The following is an 18,011-nucleotide window of genomic DNA, read 5'->3' on the forward strand; positions in this document are numbered from 1 at the left end:
ATTAAGGTCCAGGGGCAAATAATTTAGTCGGGGCCAATCCCCATTACTTAATGTACAATTATAAAAACCTCCAACTTTTTAAAAAAAAATCAAAGACTGTAAACTTTACCGTAGCCCCAACTGTAAATGTGAATTGCTTGTATTGCATAACTTGTCTCTTAACAAAAAAAAACTATTATTTCATACTAGAGTCAGGATAAATTCATTAAAAAAAAATCTTGAAACTTAACTGGGCCCATGGGATTTTTCCTCCCCCTCTCCCCCCCCCCCCCACACTTCTTTTTTTTCCCCATCTACCTCTTTCCTCCTCGATGTTCCTGGTGGTGTGCACACTGTACACAGAGAGGTCATTGGGAAGATTGATTAGTTAGTTTCCTTTCCTCCAGCATCTCTGGTATGGGTTACAGTACCATTTGTACACAAATATGTCTTCACCAAAATTATGTTTTGTTTTCATGCATTCTATTATTGTGATGTCAAAAGCAGAACTTCCTGAATTAGGTGCCAGAGAGCAGTAAATTATTCAATTCTCAAATTATTAAATAATCACTAATTGTATTTGGTTATATTTGCACGAGGTTTTTTGAGGGTGTTAGAGACAATATTAACATTTAAAAATGAACAATATTAAAAAAATACAATTTTTATTTTTATTTTGCCTACTAACATTAAAAATTCTTATCTGTTGGTGGGCATGTCACAGAATATAAATAAATTATTTTGTTTGTGCACCCACCCAACTACTTCTCAAAATATTCACTTTACAGGTAATTTTTTATGAACAGCCGGAACACATTAACAAACAACACATTCATCATCTTCTGATAACTGGGAGTAAAATCTAAGCGCTTGAATGAGCGTGGGACGAAGGACAAGATAAAGTCAGAGGTCATGTTCACCAGTCGTCATCGTGTGTCTTAAGGACACACGCGGGGCCTCGGAAGTTGTAAATGGTGCATGATGAGTGTGTGGGTGTTCTCTGTAAGACAGAAACGGTCTGGCTTTTCACGAAGTGTGTTCGCGGTGTTGCAGCGGAGTGCAGCACGGATGCGGACTGCGTGTACGACAAGGCGTGCGTGGAGGGCTCGTGCCTGAACCCGTGCGTGCACGGCGCGAGCGAGCAGTGCGGCCGGGGGGCGGAGTGCCGGGTGCAGGCCCACCGCCCGCAGTGCTACTGTCCCGCGGGCATGCAAGGCGACCCACTGCTGGCCTGCATCTCCGTGGTCTGTCAGTACAACGAGGACTGCGCGGACCACGAGGCCTGCGACCGCCTGAACCGCGTCTGCCTGCCGGTGTGCGTGGAGGAGACTTGTGCCGCCACTGCCGTCTGCATCGGCAAGGACCACCAGCCGACCTGCGCCTGCCCTCTCGGCAGCACGGGCAACCCCTACATCGAGTGCACCGGTCAGTGGCTACCGCCCAGCCCTGCTGTTTCTTAACACAAGTTTACATTCACAAATATTTCTTGCCTTATGATCTTCTGTAGCTCTGTTTCATGTCCATTTATAATTAAACTTTCTCATTTAATAAGCATGGCAAAATATATTTCGTTCTGGAATGTGACTGAGCATTTTATTGTAAACAGCATCAACTTACCTACTCACACTTCATTAGTTTACGTGTGGATGCACTTCCACTTTATAGTACCTCTTTCTACACTCTGCAATGAAGTGAGGTGGCACAGTGGTAAGGCATTGAGCTCTCATTGCAGAGCACTCGGGTTTCAATCCCAGTGGAGCCAATCCAGTTTTTTGTTTTCCCTGGTTTCATAAAAAGACTCCTGACATATGCTGAGGTTGTTCGTTAGTACACGCCACTGCCAATTATTTTCCCAGTAGTATATAATTTCCTATGTAGTGTGTTAATGTCACTAATGTGTGTCACTGTGTATGCAATACTTTGACTTCTTTAAATTTTTCCAAAGAATAAATGGTTTTGTGTTTGAACCAAATAAAAATTAAAAACGTATATTTCTGCTATGTTTTATCTCTAGCACCAGGCAACAGTTTATTTTGTAACTAAAAAAAATTGTTTATATATTGATGTTTATTTATCTGCTTAAAGGTTTGTGTAGTGAAAAATAATTTTAAAATACACAAGTGTTGGTAATTATTGATACTATGTCCTAAAACATTAATAATTTTATTTTCTCTTGAAAATTAAAATATATTTTTAGAAAGCCTCAATAAACGAAAAAGAAAAAAAAAAAATGTTTTAAGTACTGGTATTCTGGTACAGTTGTAATGTACATAATAATATAGAGTTTAATTTCTGGTCATTTTGTTTTACAGCGAGTAAGTATTTTGATACAATACTTTTATGGAGATTTATAGCTATGTATGGTACATTAGGGCTTTTTTGTTATGAAATCAAATATTCTTATTTAAATTACTTAGGGATTAGTATTTAGGAAATGAGTAATGAAATGCATGCTATGTTGTAAGGTACGAAAGAGCAGTGTACACCATTGGCTTTTATTAAAGTTCATGTCATGTAAGATTTATGAACATATCTTTTTTTATATTTTATTATTGGATTGATGTGTGTTTTATTGTATTGTATAGTATAGTTTAGCAACGGAAATGCAGTTATAAATTCGTGAGTTGCGGTACGACTGACCAAAGCCATGCTCTGCGTGTGCAGCTGCAAGGATCCCCGCCAGCCAGGGGCCCGAGTGCAAGCAAGACGCGGACTGCCCCTCGCACCTCGCCTGCATCAACCAGCAGTGCCAGGACCTGTGCCGGGTCGCGCCCACTTGCTCCGCCACGCAGGAGTGCTCCGTGCTCGACACGCTGCCCCTCCGCACGGTCATGTGTCAGTGCCCCCAGGACACCGTCACGGACCAGCAGATCCAGTGCAGGCCCGTCGGTGAGTCGTCGATCCAGGGTACCTTGCTCTCGGGGCGAAGCTAGTGTGTGGTGTGGATGGCATCCGAGACAGGTTCGGAGCTTACCTTTGTTGGAGTTCCTGTGTTCTGAAGCCTTTTGGTAAATTACTGTGAGGTTCAATACTGAATAAAGTGTGCTGTGATCATTCCTGTCATGTGTTAAATCACTTAACATATTAGGAACATGGAATTTCGTGTCAGCCAGTTTTATACAGACACACACACACATATACGTATTCTTCTAGCACTCCAAAGAAATTTAAGCTTAAATATTTGGTTTATATTTGTTATGTAAAATACCAAATTTTAAAAAAATATATAGATTAATAAAAACCCATGTTTTATTTGAGGTAAAAATAATTTCAGGTCAACTGATTATTTCAATTTTATGTTAATCTTGACATGTAACCACACACAATGAGCTTTATGTACATATATGTGGTGCAGAGCTTCCAGATGTGTATTGGTTGAACACAGACCTACGTAAGTGGGAAGGTAGTTCAGTTATGATGGGACGTGGTGTAAACACTGTTGAGAGTATAGAGGCAGTGTTCTCACGGAGTGTGGTGTTCCCCGACAGTTCCAGTGCAGCCCCAGTGCAGTGTGGACTCGGAATGCAGCGACACCAAGACTTGTGTGCGCGGCAACTGCGTCGAGGCATGCCACTTGGACCAGTGCGGAGTAAACGCCCTGTGCAACGCCCAGTCGCACCGCACCGTCTGCTCGTGCCCAGCCGGCTTCGAGGGCAACCCTCGCATCGAGTGCACGAGAGGTGCGTATCTGCCCGGTCACCTGCTCGCCTGCAGTAACTGCCACCATCTTTCTCTACCTTACACACTCTCCTCTGTGCACATTTTCTCCCAGTCTTTACCTTTCTTTCAGGCTCGTGTTTGCTGTTCCATCTCTAGTTGCCTTTTTTTTCCTTCTGTAATTCAAGTCCATTATTGTTCTTTGCAACCATTTCTTTCCCATCTTCTGCACATGCAGCTCCATCTTCTTCCGTAATCTCCTTAGTGCTTACACTCCCACTCTTTGTCAGTGGCGAGGCGTGAGGTTTACATGAAGGAAAGCAACAACTCCGTTCACCCCAAAACACGACGGAGGGGGGAGGGGGGGGGGGTCCGGGGGCCTTCCCCCGGGAAAATTAAGTTTTCAAGGTACAAAAGGGTGCTATTTAAGTAGTTTTCTTAACTGAACATTGACTATTCCATAGGTAGAAAAATTGACATTTTTTTTTTTTTAAATTATAAACTATTTTTGAAAAATAATAATGTTTGGCATACATTATTCTGATAATAAAATACCTACTCTTCATTATTTATATACTAAGTGGGAGTGTAGTATCATCGATATCTGTTACAAAATATATAAACAGACAACACATGGCAAAGTAAGTACTTAAAATAAAGAGAAGAAGCTCATAAAAATGTACTAGAATAGTAAAAATTAAATGTTGGTATTTTTTGTACCAATACAAAAGAAACTATCTTCATACGTTATCAGAAACTCTCTTAACTGGTACGTGGTTATTCACAATCACTCCAGCGAGATTGCAACTCTCGAGCTGGGATCCCGTATCCGCCACCCGCGGGACGCGGTGGGTAGCAGTTGGCACTGCTAGGCCGCCTCCCGTACGCCCACAAATCCCCCACGCACTACCAGCCTTTGGTTACCCAATAGGGCGCAAGGGAACTCCCAGCAAACAGCCCGCGAGAGAGATGTGCGCGCCCCGAGAGACGACCGCCGACTGAAACGCCACCTCGCCACCTGCCCTGCCGAACTTTAGCGGACATAGCCGAAGCAGTCGGCGGAAGAATTCCACCGTCTGCTTCGGCCATGTTCTCTTCAGTTCGGCAAGAAAGCGCTTCCTTCGTAGCTTCTACCACGTGTTTTTACAGCCAATCCCCTCCTCGAACCTTTGTACCATGCCACCCCCCTTCCGAAAGGAAACTACTGCGGCAGCCTTCCTGCTGAAAGCGGTCCTACCAGCGCTTCTAAACCTAGCAACGCTTCTTAAACAGCATGTTTTGTGTGTCAAAGAGTTCTTTTCTTATAGCGCACAGCGCACAGTTTTGGGTCCCAAGAAGATAATGTAAAAAATACATACACCTAACTGCACGAGCCAAAGTAAAATACTATTCTGAATAACATATTTATTTAAAAAATACATTGTCTGGAAACTGCCTGGGCAAGCACTGCTTGCCTTGCTTGCCCTGACGAGACGCCACTGCTCTTTGTCTTACAGAGATTATCACTTTATCACTTCTCGTAACCTAATATATGTCTTGCAAACATGATACTCGTCTCTATTTTTCCTCTGATTTTGTTTATCCTTGTTATTCCCTCCATATTATTTATAGCTTAGGTATTTCTGCCATCCTTTTCAACAGTGCTTCCCAGATACTTAAAGCATTTTTCTTGTTTCAGCTCTACTCCATTTATTTTCAGTTCCTTTCTGCCTCTATCAATTAATTCTTGTGTAGTGACCTCCCTATTGTTGTACTAACTTCATATCATAGCCTATTTGCTTGTTTCATCACTTCATGCATTCAGCTGTACTTGTACATGTTTTCTTTCATGTTTCAAAATTCATGCAATAGTGTTTTCTATTTATTAAAAGTAAATTAAGTTTTTATTGTTATTTGTCAAACTTCATGGAAAATAAAATATTTTTGTTTATTCTTTCCTCAGTTCGTGTGCCATTACCACCTCCACCAGAGTGTATCTATGACAAGGACTGCCCAGCGCAAAAGAGCTGCATCAACCAGTTGTGTGCAAACCCATGCATGCAGGACAACGTATGTGGTAGAGGATCATTCTGCCGTGTCGAGAACCATGAACCTATTTGCAGTTGTCCTTCAGGATTCCAAGGAAACCCAAGGATTGAATGTCGACCACGTGAGTCTGCTTTCTGTGTTTTAACAGACATTCCCGTAAAAAAATTCAAACAATTTAGTACTATGGTTTTTATGTGACAAGTCCTGTTATTTTGTTTGATTAACTAGGAAGAAACTTTCATCCTATGACAAAACTATAATTTTTCTTCAAAATTTGACCTTCATCTTATAGATAAAACTGCATTTTTTTCTTGCTGCTGCTTTCCAGTTGCATGATAAAATCAATGCCATCAAGTCCTGAAGAATGTGCATGAAACTTTTGATGCTGAAAAAATGCCAGTTGTTCGAGATAGTGAAATAAAATGTTAAATCACTATACATTTGTAGATACAGAATTTTCCTAAATTCTGCTGTCTTAAAATTGGTGCTGTAACTGCATTTTTCCAGAAAAAGTTCAGAAAAAATAAAGACATTTTAATACTTACATTTGGGTGCAGGTGAAGGTTTCCATCCTACTACTACATACTATTCTGTCAGTAATACCAGTAAAAATGAAATAATTCATACAATGCTTTGTTTAAAATTAAAATATCTACTGAAATGTTGCACCAGTGATTATAAGATAAACTCAAGTTAAAGGTAAAATGGTTTATCTTAATTTTAATGGCTAACATCTTGAATATATTATTTTTGATGATCACCAGCAGTATATATCTATGTATAATCAAACATTTTAATTTTAACCATTTCAATAGGCTATAAAATACTTGCTCTATAAATCTGGTAGTACTGACAGGATGAACAGCCACTTTTTAATTACATACCAATATCACATATTAACTCAATACACCAAATTAATAGTACCATCTTGTTAAAAAGATTTCTAGTTAGGTTTTAAAAAGGGGCAAATTTTTACCTTTTTTTTTTCTAGAATGAATACTATGTTTTTTATATTTATCATGCTCAGCAATATTTAAAAAATTCTTCATTAAATTTTGTGTCTTCTTTTGTATATTAAATTATGAAGTGTGTAGGTACTAAAAACAAATTATTCATTTGGATGTAGTGATTTGAGAAAGATTGTGTGTAGTTTTATTTCACGAATTGACCAGCATTTAGTGTTAAATGGTGTGGTGAATTGTGTTGGTTTTATATGGTGTATTGACACATATTTCAGAGAAATCACAGTTCTATGACATTTCATCTTAAAATCTTGTTTCTAAGGAGAAAGTTTTAAACTTTTTTATCTCCTTTTTTTTTGAGCTGCTAATCTAGTTTATTTCATTTTAAGTAACTGTGTTAAGATATCTTACTTTGTGGCACTTAAAAATTAAGAGTTGCAAATCTTATATGTTCTTACAAAAAAAATTGAGAAAATTACGAAGTAAAAAATTTTTCCATTAAGATTGTAATTTTTTTCATTTAAATACTCTTTTTATATTCTTGATGGTTCATTGATAGAATTTTGTTAGCAACATATGTTATGCTGTCATCTTTAACCTAATTTCTAAATTAAATAATCAGAGACAGAGTGAATTTGGTGCAGTCCAAATTAATCAATTTGTAAAACATGAATAGTTAACCTGTCTCTTACTTTTCTGATAGTGATGTGTGTTAAGGTGAGGTACCAGTTAATAAGTATCATCAGGTTAAAATAATGTATTATTAGAATGTATTGTAATTGGAATCAAAAACATAATATTTCAGCTACTGATGATTGTGTTGCCTTCTATGTCCAGCTGACCTGCCAGTTGTTGGCTGCGCATCGAACTCAGAGTGCTCCCAGAAGGAATCGTGTGTGAACAGCCTGTGCGTAAGCCCGTGTAACTGCGGGCCCAATGCCGAGTGCAAGGTCACTAACCACTACCCAATATGCTACTGCCAGCCTGGATATTCTGGGAACCCACTCTCAGGATGTACCAAAGGTACAGTGAAGTGCAGATTACAGCAGTTAGCACATTTTTTACTCCTAACCATTGTTTATAATGGACTTTTAATTATTACATTGCAATACTATATCTGTGATGATTGTTAAAATTAATATCATTTGTCCATCATGTCCATCACAGACTTAGATTTAATTAATTTAAAATTACTTATTTAATCCTAGTGTACACTTTTTTTTTCAAGTTTCCTAGAGATCAAACAAATACATAATCTATAATACCTAACAGAATACTGATTTAGCAAACTATAATGGGAAGTATTCTCACTATGTTATTCACTATTATATTTTAAATGGTTTGAAGAAAGCTATGGGAAACTTTTTCATGTAAGTTTTGTCTTGATAAAAATTTTAACGAAAATTCATACCCACTATTTTAGCTAGTGTTAAAAGGTGTATTTTTTTTAACACATAAAAGAATTTTATTTTCTAAACTAAAATTATATTATGAAATTAAACGTGCTTATCACCATTAGTGATCATACTGGAAACCAGTAAATAAAAATATTCTACTGTGTGAGATGTTAATAAGCACTGTCTTTTCTAGTTGGCTGTCAGTCAGATGGTGACTGTGGTTACGACAAGCAATGTTACAACGGAGAATGCATCAGCCCGTGTCTGCTGGGAGTCCCTTGCGCGATAAATGCAGAGTGCTACGGCGACAACCACCGCGCCGCGTGCCGCTGCCTGCCCGGCTACGAGGGCAACCCGTTCGGGCGCTGCGAGCGAGTGGAGTGCCACGTGGACGGAGACTGCCCGTCAGACCACGCCTGCTCGGAGGGACACTGCATCAACCCGTGCCTGATGGCCCGGGAGCCGGTGTGCGCCCCCAACGCCATCTGCTACGTGCAGAACCATGCGGCGGGCTGCCGCTGCCCCGAGCACCTGCCCATGGGCAACCCCACGGCGTTCTGCGAGCGCTCGCCGGTCGTGGCGGCCGAGCCCGAGTGCCGTGTGGACGTGGACTGCCCCACGCAGCAGGCCTGCATCAGCAACAAGTGCGTGAACCCCTGCAAGGAGCTGGCTCCGTGCTCCCCGACCGCTCGCTGTAGCGTGCTCGACACCGTTCCCGTCAGGACCATGATCTGCACGTGCCCCGAGGGCTGGGTGCCCAACACTGACGGCGAGTGCAGACCAGGTAGGTTCTTCTCACCCTCCTGCCCCCATCCACATTGTTAATCATTCTCTTGTTAATTTCTACCAAGTTCAATTTTTCCGTCCTGTTTCTTTGAATTTTTTTATTTTGGTACATACTGTGGATATAATTTCTGGCTGTCTTCTTTCCATATTATTCCCATGAACTTTTTTTTTAACATAACTTTATTATAGTAATGCAGAACTCTATGCTGTTACTGGATACAGAATATTTTATCACAAGATCCATTTGTTGATTGCAAACTGATGTCACAGCAAAAATAACTTGCAGAAATCCAAAGTATCAAGTGGCCTCTATTGTATTTACTGACGTATCATAGACCGGAACATTGCTGCAAGTCGCTCACACATCTGTGGCTTGTTGACAGTCGTCCTGCCGGTGCCGCCGGGCTGCACGGCTGACAGAGACTGTCCCAGCAACGAGACGTGCGTGAACAGGCTGTGTCGCAACCCCTGCAACTGTGGCTCCAATTCAAAATGCTTCGTCCAGAACCATCGTCCTATCTGCTCTTGTGAGGAAGGATTCGAGGGCAACCCCAACATAGTTTGCCATGCCGGTGAGTAATCCACAAACATATTTCAGATCCTATTCTACAATTAGAAATAAGTTATATTAGTGTTGGGCTGAAAACAATAGGGACAAAGTGGGAGGAACAGACATAGCATTTTTAAATACCAAACTTAGAAATTCAATACAGGGTAACAGTTTTTTTTATTTAAATGGGTTTTATTTGTACCTTAAGGATTGAATTTGTAAAGAAATATATTTGAGTTTGACCTTTTTTGATTAATGTGGCTTAAACCTATGTACAAGCTTCACTAAACCTCTACAATCAAAAAGTTTGTCATTTTTATCTAAACTAATGCATTTCCTAATGGCTGTGTTACAGTGGGCTGCCGCAGCAACTCTGAATGTGACTCTGGAAAAGCTTGCATTAATGCAAACTGCATCAACCCATGCATTGTCGAAAATCCTTGCGGCACAAACGCAGAGTGCTACACCTATGGCAACCAGGCAGAATGCAGATGTATGAGTGGCTACAGGGGAAACCCCCGTGACCGTTGCTTCATCGTAGGATGCAGAAGCAACAACGACTGCCCCAATGATAGAGCTTGCATAAACGAGCAGTGTATCAACCCTTGTGTCTATGATAATTCTTGTGCCCCTAGAGCAGAATGTAGGGTACAAAACCATTTGCCACTGTGTCGCTGCCCACCAGGCTTCATAGGCAACCCATACATCGGTTGTAGGACAGAACCACAGCCAGAATGCAAGTACGATGGGGACTGTCCGAGTCGACTCGCATGTATCGAGGATGTTTGCAAGAATCCTTGCACAGTATTGGAACCATGCCAGCGTCCTTCAGAGTGCTTGGTACTGGGTACTGTCCCAGTGCGCTCAATGATATGTGTGTGTCCAAGCGGTTACGTGAGCAGCGGCAGTGGAACCTGTAAGGCGACGCCTCCTGTCACCGAAGTGGGAGTGTGCATCGGAGACTCAGATTGTCCCGCGGAAAAGGCCTGCGTGAGGGGGGTTTGCAAGAACCCCTGTAACTGCGGCCCGAACGCAGACTGCACGGTGAAGGACCACAAGCCGGTGTGCATCTGCAAGCAAGGATACGACGGTAACCCGGAGATAGAGTGTAGCCGCGTGGGCTGCCGCTCGGACGACGACTGCTCGAACCAGCACTCGTGCGTGAACCGCAACTGTGTACCTGCGTGCTCGCCCGATGGCAGTTCGTGCGGCACCGCCGCCACCTGCTACGGCTCCAACCACCGCCCCATCTGCGACTGCCCTACGGGCCTGCAGGGCAACCCCAAGGTAGAATGCAGGGTCCTCGGATGTCGATCCAACTCCGAGTGTCCGAGCAACAGGGCATGCATAAACAGCAAGTGCTTGAACCCTTGCGAAGAGAGCAAGCCTTGTGCGGAGACATCGGAGTGCCACGTGTACAACCACCAGCCCGAGTGTACGTGTCCCGCAGGTTCTGTGGGAGATGTCGACAAGGGATGCGAAGCAGGTCGGTGAAGGAATAATTAGGTACATAGATAAGTTCCTGGAGATGAGGGATTGTCACTGTGTGTAACAATACTTTATTTATTTTTTGCAGTTGTTACTTGTCAAGGCGATTTCGACTGTCCCTCACAAAGGGCGTGCATTAACGACGAGTGCACCAATCCATGCAACGCAACAACACCCTGTGGTGTCAACACAGTGTGCAAGGTGCTGGATACCACTCCAGTAAGGACGATGATCTGTGAGTGTTCGCCAGGATACCAAGGAAATGCAGCCATTCAGTGTGATGCAGGTCAGTGCTTTTTTTTAGTTTTCTTAATTACTCAGTATTAGTTTCATAAATATTGTTTAACCCATAGTGAGACGATACAACATCACCCATATCTCACATTTTTCACAAGGGGCAACTTGAACACTAATCTGCCGCTACTCCGTCCGGGAATGGCAGTTCTGTATCAAAAGAGCATCCGGCTCTAGTAAGCACCACCACAAGCAGGATGATCCTTTATTATGCTGCAGACCTTTTGTGGATTGTATTACCATGTTTGGTTAAAGTGGTGATATGAATGGTTCTGCCTGAATGCAAAAGATAGACTTACAGGAACATGCACACTAAAAGCTCACATCATGATTTCCTTATTTCTCATTTACTGGGGGTGAAGGTGGGGGGAGATTTTAGACCATATACCATATTTACGTGAATATTACACTTGTTTACAAAAACTGTGGAAAATAAATGTGAGGGTCATATTATAATCGCAAACTTGTATCTTGCCATTGGGAACAGCTTAGTTGAATAATAAAGGCTCTGCCTCTTAAATGTGTCACTTATGCAACTTTAGACTGTGTTGTATCTACCACCTGAACCTCCACTTAGTTGAAGGACTACACGCTTTGCCTGTAAACTGCATCACTTATGCCACTTCAATACGGGGCTTCCTAAACCTCTGCACAGGCATGACAGATGAGAGATACAGGATCAAGGAGAGGGTGCAAATGGAGATTGTTACTGGGTTCTTCCTACTTCTCTTCACTGTGGCTGCTGCAGAAGTCAGCCCCTCCAGCTCTTCCCCCCCCCCCCCCCTCTTTCACCCTCCAGGAGCCGACCACCGTAAATCATATTATTAGTTTTCTGAACAGCCACCACTTTTGTACTACAGTTATAAAACATAATTTTTTTTATAACTGCGATGAAAGTTGCACTATAGGTACTCATAAATATGGAATGTATTTAATAATTTAACTAATTTTCAAGTGCTAGGTATTTCAAAGCAATTTCCAATCCATAAAGTATTTTTAGTGAATTCATATTCAAAAAGTTTTGGGGTCACATATTCAGAGTCATATAATTTTCAGGTAAATAGGTATGGTGTACAGCATAAATTATGTGTCTTAGTTTATTTCTGACATTATGATGTACCTAGTTACATATCGTAAATATGAGACTGAAAGAATAATTACCTGGTTATAAATTTTATTGAAAAAATAATGTAGGCTTTGGAATTAGATTAGAAACTGTGGAATGAGCATGAAATAAAGTGCATTCTTTCAATTAACCACATAAATTTTAGCTGAGCAAATTGTATTGTATGTTGATGAAAGCTGACCTTGTTGCCTGATGCCAATGTGTGGGGATGTTGCAGTTGCAGTGTGCGGGTTCGAGAAGGGTTACATCCGAGACAACCTGGGTAACTGCGTGTGCCCGCCAGGAACTGGCCTCAATGAGAATGAGGAGTGCGTGAGATGCTCAGAAGACAAGGGTTTCAAGGTGGATGAGCGAGGAAGATGTGTGTGCAACTTTGAGCGTGGCATGGTGCTCGATGAGCGAGGAAACTGCGTGTGTCCTGTCGATTCTGGCTACAAGCTGGTCGGAGGAACCTGCGGTCCACGTGAGTGACTTTCTGTATTTTGATTTTGTAATTTGAGAAGCAAATAATTAAAAAGAGATAACATTATACTGGATTATGATTAAATTTGGGACCTCAGTAAAATGGTGTCGAGTGCAAGAACGAGTCAAATCTGTAGGCCTGTGTGAATATTCAAATTTTTGAATATCAAAACAAATAATTTATTATTCATATTTAATTCAATTTTAAATACTAACTCTTCAAAAAACGAATATTTAGTTGTTTACGAATATTGCTGTGCGGGATCTCGTAAGTCTGAAAAAAAATTTCAGGATCAAAAAGATTTTCTCGTCTGGCAAGGAAAAAAATTCCACAGAATTTTCATAATGTTTTAGGGTAAATTTCGAGAAGACTAAGAGTAAAGCCAGATTTAACACAGAAATTCAGAACCATTACTAACACCCACATTATCAGCTAAAGTATTTTACGAAGAAGAGTCCGGCAGGTCATAACTTACAGCATACTGATAAGGATGTGATAAAAACAGATGTTTTTTTTCTCATCATTCTCTCATAACATTGTGGTTGAGAGCTCACTTAATTTTGGAGGTCCCATCACCTTAATCATCTGTGCAGAACCATGTGACATAATAACCTGTCAAGTAAACAACCAAACAAGCAACATCTATTCTAACATAACATTACCATCAAATTTTCTGTTATAAAAAATTGTTAGATAATAATTTAAATAAAAGTAAAAAAATTATTGATAAATCAAAAATTTAAATCAAATTTTATAATGTTGCTGGTTTTGCATTTGTTCCAAACTCAAATTTTATGAATAATTGTCAACAGATGATGTATCAGCATGCAGCTCAAATGAACAATGTGCAGAAAATGAGCACTGCGATGCCATCAAGCAGATGTGTGTGAATCCGTGTGAAGAAAATAAGTGTGGTAGCAATGCTGTGTGCAATGTAACCAACCACGTGGCCTCGTGCAGCTGCATTCCTGGGTACAAGGGTGGTGATGGACAGACATGCACCAGTAAGTCACACTTTGCTCAGTTCATCTGCAGTCTTGACGTTGTGTGTAAACTCAGGTGCATTTTCTAAACCAATCTGTGCGTTTTTTTTTTTTTCACTTGTAGGTACTTTATACCGCACAGACTTCCCACGACCAGACATGGTGGTGAGCTGTCTGTCAGATGGAGTGCAGGTGGAAATACACATCACGGAGGCGGGATTCAACGGTGTGCTGTACGTTAAAGGACACAGTAAGGATGAGGAGTGTCGACGTGTGGTCACCTTGCCACCCGATTCTGGCTCGCGCACCGAGATATTCAAGGTCAACTTTGGAAACTGTGGCCTCATTCACGTGAATGTAAGTACAACCGTTCCTGAAGACTGTTGGGCCTGCATGAGCATGAAATAAGCAGTAATGAATCAGTTTACTAACTGAAATTTTGACCATCTCCACTCACATGTGACCATAGTTGGCAAGGACACTGTCACACACTAACTTCACTTCAATGCTTCACCCAGAGATCAGCATGCTACTTCCTTATCAGCACTCATGGTGACTGCCTCCTCTAGAGCACAAAGGAAGATACGCCATGCACTAGCCGAGTAAGGGATAATCCGCAAACACTACGGCTATCCCTCAAACGTGCATGCTCGTATACAACCTGGGTGGAAAGGTGTAAAAGTATCTTGCAATCTTCCAGAAGAAAAAGTTTTATCTTACTTACAGGATTTCAGGATTATTCTCTGTTCTCTTGGTTGAGTTACTCTCTGTATATGTTTATAACTCACTCTTATTCTCTTCACAGAGTATTTCGGTAAACCAACATGAGGAAGATTGAGAAATCTAGGCAGATTGTGATACCATCATCTCGCATAGTAAACTGTCTTGCCAACCATCAAAATATGGTCCTTATCATCTGCAGGTCACTCAATCAACAACTGTCCACTACAAATGCCATTAAGGCTACAGTGCCCCAACACTGTATTCCCCTAGCAGTCCTGTTACCTTTTTTTCAGGATAGAATCAAGATTTTCATCCCACAGTTGTACATATATCATGTCTCTTGCTAGTCATTTCACGTCTCATATGCAGTGGCAGTTGCATTGAACACTTCTGCCTTCGAACTAAAGCTCGAACGGGAACACTTGCTGCCTTGATCCTGGAAATATCACAGGAATTAAATACTTTCTTGTGTTGTAGTTGGTTCGACAAATGTAAATTTTTTTCTATTTTTCAAGCGGATATATGTGTCATGTATTCCTAAACACTTTCATGCAAAATATTTATTATTATTTTACTATGAAATAACATTATTCTTGTTCACTTATAAGAACAATTGTTACATGCAACATTTATAGCTACCGTATTTGATTATGATTACATAAGTTCTTCATCCTCGCTTACAGTTTTTCATATTTCATACACATTTATAGTAGTGTAGTCGCAATCATAGAACATACATGGATTTCTAATAATTAAAAAAAAGTTACTTGTACAAACAAGAGACAGCTAAAAACATTGTTGCTCACTCAAGTGACCATAAATGATCTCCATAAGTTGTTGGTTTCCTTACAAACTCTTAACAGTAAAATAGAAAAGAAAAAGCTTTTAACTTTGTTTAAGATACCATGCATGAACTTTTTACTTTCAGGGACAAGCCAGCTTTGTCTTGGTGATCCAAAAACATCCTAAACTTGTGACGTACAAGGCGCAAGCATACCACATCAAGTGCGTGTACCAAACAGGAGAGAAGAATGTGACCCTTGGATTCAATGTATCCATGTTGACGACAGCTGGAACAATTGCTAACACTGGTCCGCCACCAACTTGCATTATGAAAATTGTCACTCAAACAGGACAGGAAATCAGCTCAGCAGAAATTGGAGACAACCTACAGCTTCAAGTTGAGGTTCAACCATCAAGTAAGTTTTATTTTTCATGTTTTTAAGGCTCAAGCAAGGTTTAGTAGTATTGTGACTTTTCCCACTTGACGTATCAGTACTTAAATACTTTAAACAGTTTCTGCACAGGTATCAAAAAATTCTATTACCTATGTATTATCAGTAGAGACACGGAAATTTCGCGAATCGCGATATCGCGAAATAACACCGCAATTTACCTTAATTCGCGACAAAACACCGAAATCGCACAGCATCGAGAAATAAAACTGATAATAATGAATTAGACCACCCATGCAAGACATCGCGAAAAACAAGTAAACACGACGTTGACGGCACATCGCCATTTTTCTAAGTTTCAACATGGCCGCTTTGTAGTAATGAAAGTAAATAATGATTTACAGTATTCCCGTCACGTAATCATTACAATTTGAAACGAAAGCAGTAATTGCAATCATAAACTAATTAAAAAGAGAAAAATGTACCTGAGCATCAACACAAAGTTAATAAAAAATACCGGCGATGTTTTCAACACAATATAGCTGCCATGATTTTCAACCCGCTGTATTTACACATTAATCTTGTAGAGAAATATAAAATTTTAATTCTTCCTTTCATGTTGAACAGTTAACAACCTCATGCTTTCAACTACGTTTGACTGGCTTGGCAACCTACTCGTTAGAGCTGTAGGTGTAGCAAACCGTATGTATTCGGTACTGACTGAGTAACGGGTGCGCCATCTAGTATCGAGTAACGAAACGTTACACACGGCTGGATTTCGTTACTCGCATTTTTCGTATGCTTTACGCATGCGCGCGCATATTCGATGAATTTACGTTACAAAGAACGATGTTTGTTTATTAAGTATAATATGGAAATTTGTCGTCCAAGTTTTTTACTGTTTATAAGAAAGTATTTTTTACAAATTAGAAATATGTATGTTTTTGTTATTTATTATCGCGTATTTTCACTTTTTTTGTTGTTTTTATCTTAAAAGAGATAATAAAACCGCTCTAATGAGATTTAATTGTTTCTTGGTTAACAAAAACTGTTAATTATCAAATATTGTTAATTGTTTATATTCTATTTATTATTATTTACGTGACGTCATACTGTACGCGTACGCAATACGACTCGATTCGTTGCTGCAAAATAACATTGCATGTTATGCGGTATCAGAAGTAACGAGTAACGTAGCGACACGATAGTAACGAGTACTAATTGTTATAGTAACGAATACATACGGGTACACTTTTTTTCGTTACTTTTACACCTCTACTACTCGTAAACATGAACACATGGCACTACGCCGATTGATAAGCAAAATCAGTGACCTTTAACTGCCGTAACTACACTTCTCAGCAAATGCAATACGACCGCAGAGCAAGTGAATACGGCGTCAACGGGACAAAGAACAGCAGCAAGAAATATTAAAAGAATACTAAGTTGAGACATGCCGTGCCGAGGCAGCGCGCTAGGCGACACCGGGCCGTGCCGAGGCAGCGCGCTAGGCGGCACCGGGCCGTGCCGAGGCAGCGCGCTAGGCGGCACCGGGCCGTGCCGAGCTGTTTCAAGCCTACAATTTTTATTTGCCAATAGTGTTGACTTTAGAGTGCAGTATACGAGTATACGCCGTGCTACTATTATTTAGCCAAGCAAAACTTGTAGGTCATAAAACCATTCTCAAAAGTTAAAGTAAACATGAAAAACCAAAACAGCGAAATAAAACCGAAATTTGATTTTTTCAAAACGAAATTTAAGGAAAAATAAAACCATTTTTACGGGACTCTAATTATCAGTATGTATATAATAGTTACCAATATCAAATATCTTACATCATGTCCAACTTACTGCATGTACTATGTTAATATAATAAGATATATTCCATTTAATAGTTTAAAAAAAATTATATTATATTTTAAATATTTCTTTAATATTATTTGCTTGAAATAAACCGTAAGATTGAAAGGAAATGTCTTTTTTCATTGTATATTATGATTTTGTGAAAGTATATTTATATTCATTTCTTAAAAATTTTCTCTAATGTATTTTGTTTCTATTTCCAGCTATTTATGGTGGTTTTGCACGCACATGTATTGCAAAAACCATGGAGGACAAAGTGGAGAATGAGTACCTAGTTACGGATGAAAACGGCTGTGCAACTGACCCAACTATATTTGGTGAATGGGATTACAACCCTGAGACACAGTCCTTGGTTGCGAGCTTCAATGCTTTTAAATTTCCAAGTAGTGATACCATACGGTTCCAGTGCAACATAAGAGTATGCTTTGGGAAGTGTCAGCCGGTAAGTAGGAACAGATTTGCTTAGTATTCTGGGGTTGGTCAGGAATGTTTGTCTAAGAATGTTTTGGTCATCATAATGCGTGTGATTCATTCACT

At 40.2% G+C, this 18,011-nt stretch overlaps 1 protein-coding gene across 1 annotated transcript in view; it reads left to right on the forward strand.

The window, feature by feature from the left end:
• LOC134532937 (uncharacterized) overlaps nt 1-18,011 on the forward strand; it is a 429,205-nt gene that overhangs the window by 408,517 nt on the left and 2,677 nt on the right. The window contains exons 194-207 of the mRNA XM_063370011.1: nt 1,033-1,404; nt 2,644-2,868; nt 3,468-3,659; nt 5,579-5,785; nt 7,464-7,649; nt 8,217-8,807; nt 9,193-9,381; nt 9,715-10,845; nt 10,936-11,133; nt 12,485-12,730; nt 13,543-13,734; nt 13,838-14,070; nt 15,365-15,635; nt 17,678-17,916. Of these exons, the coding sequence (XP_063226081.1) occupies nt 1,033-1,404; nt 2,644-2,868; nt 3,468-3,659; nt 5,579-5,785; nt 7,464-7,649; nt 8,217-8,807; nt 9,193-9,381; nt 9,715-10,845; nt 10,936-11,133; nt 12,485-12,730; nt 13,543-13,734; nt 13,838-14,070; nt 15,365-15,635; nt 17,678-17,916 (4,472 nt within the window). The remainder of the gene's footprint in view (nt 1-1,032; nt 1,405-2,643; nt 2,869-3,467; nt 3,660-5,578; nt 5,786-7,463; nt 7,650-8,216; nt 8,808-9,192; nt 9,382-9,714; nt 10,846-10,935; nt 11,134-12,484; nt 12,731-13,542; nt 13,735-13,837; nt 14,071-15,364; nt 15,636-17,677; nt 17,917-18,011) is intronic.

This window comes from Bacillus rossius, chromosome 6 (genome assembly GCF_032445375.1).
Source record: "Bacillus rossius redtenbacheri isolate Brsri chromosome 6, Brsri_v3, whole genome shotgun sequence".
Lineage (NCBI taxonomy): Eukaryota > Metazoa > Arthropoda > Insecta > Phasmatodea > Bacillidae > Bacillus > Bacillus rossius.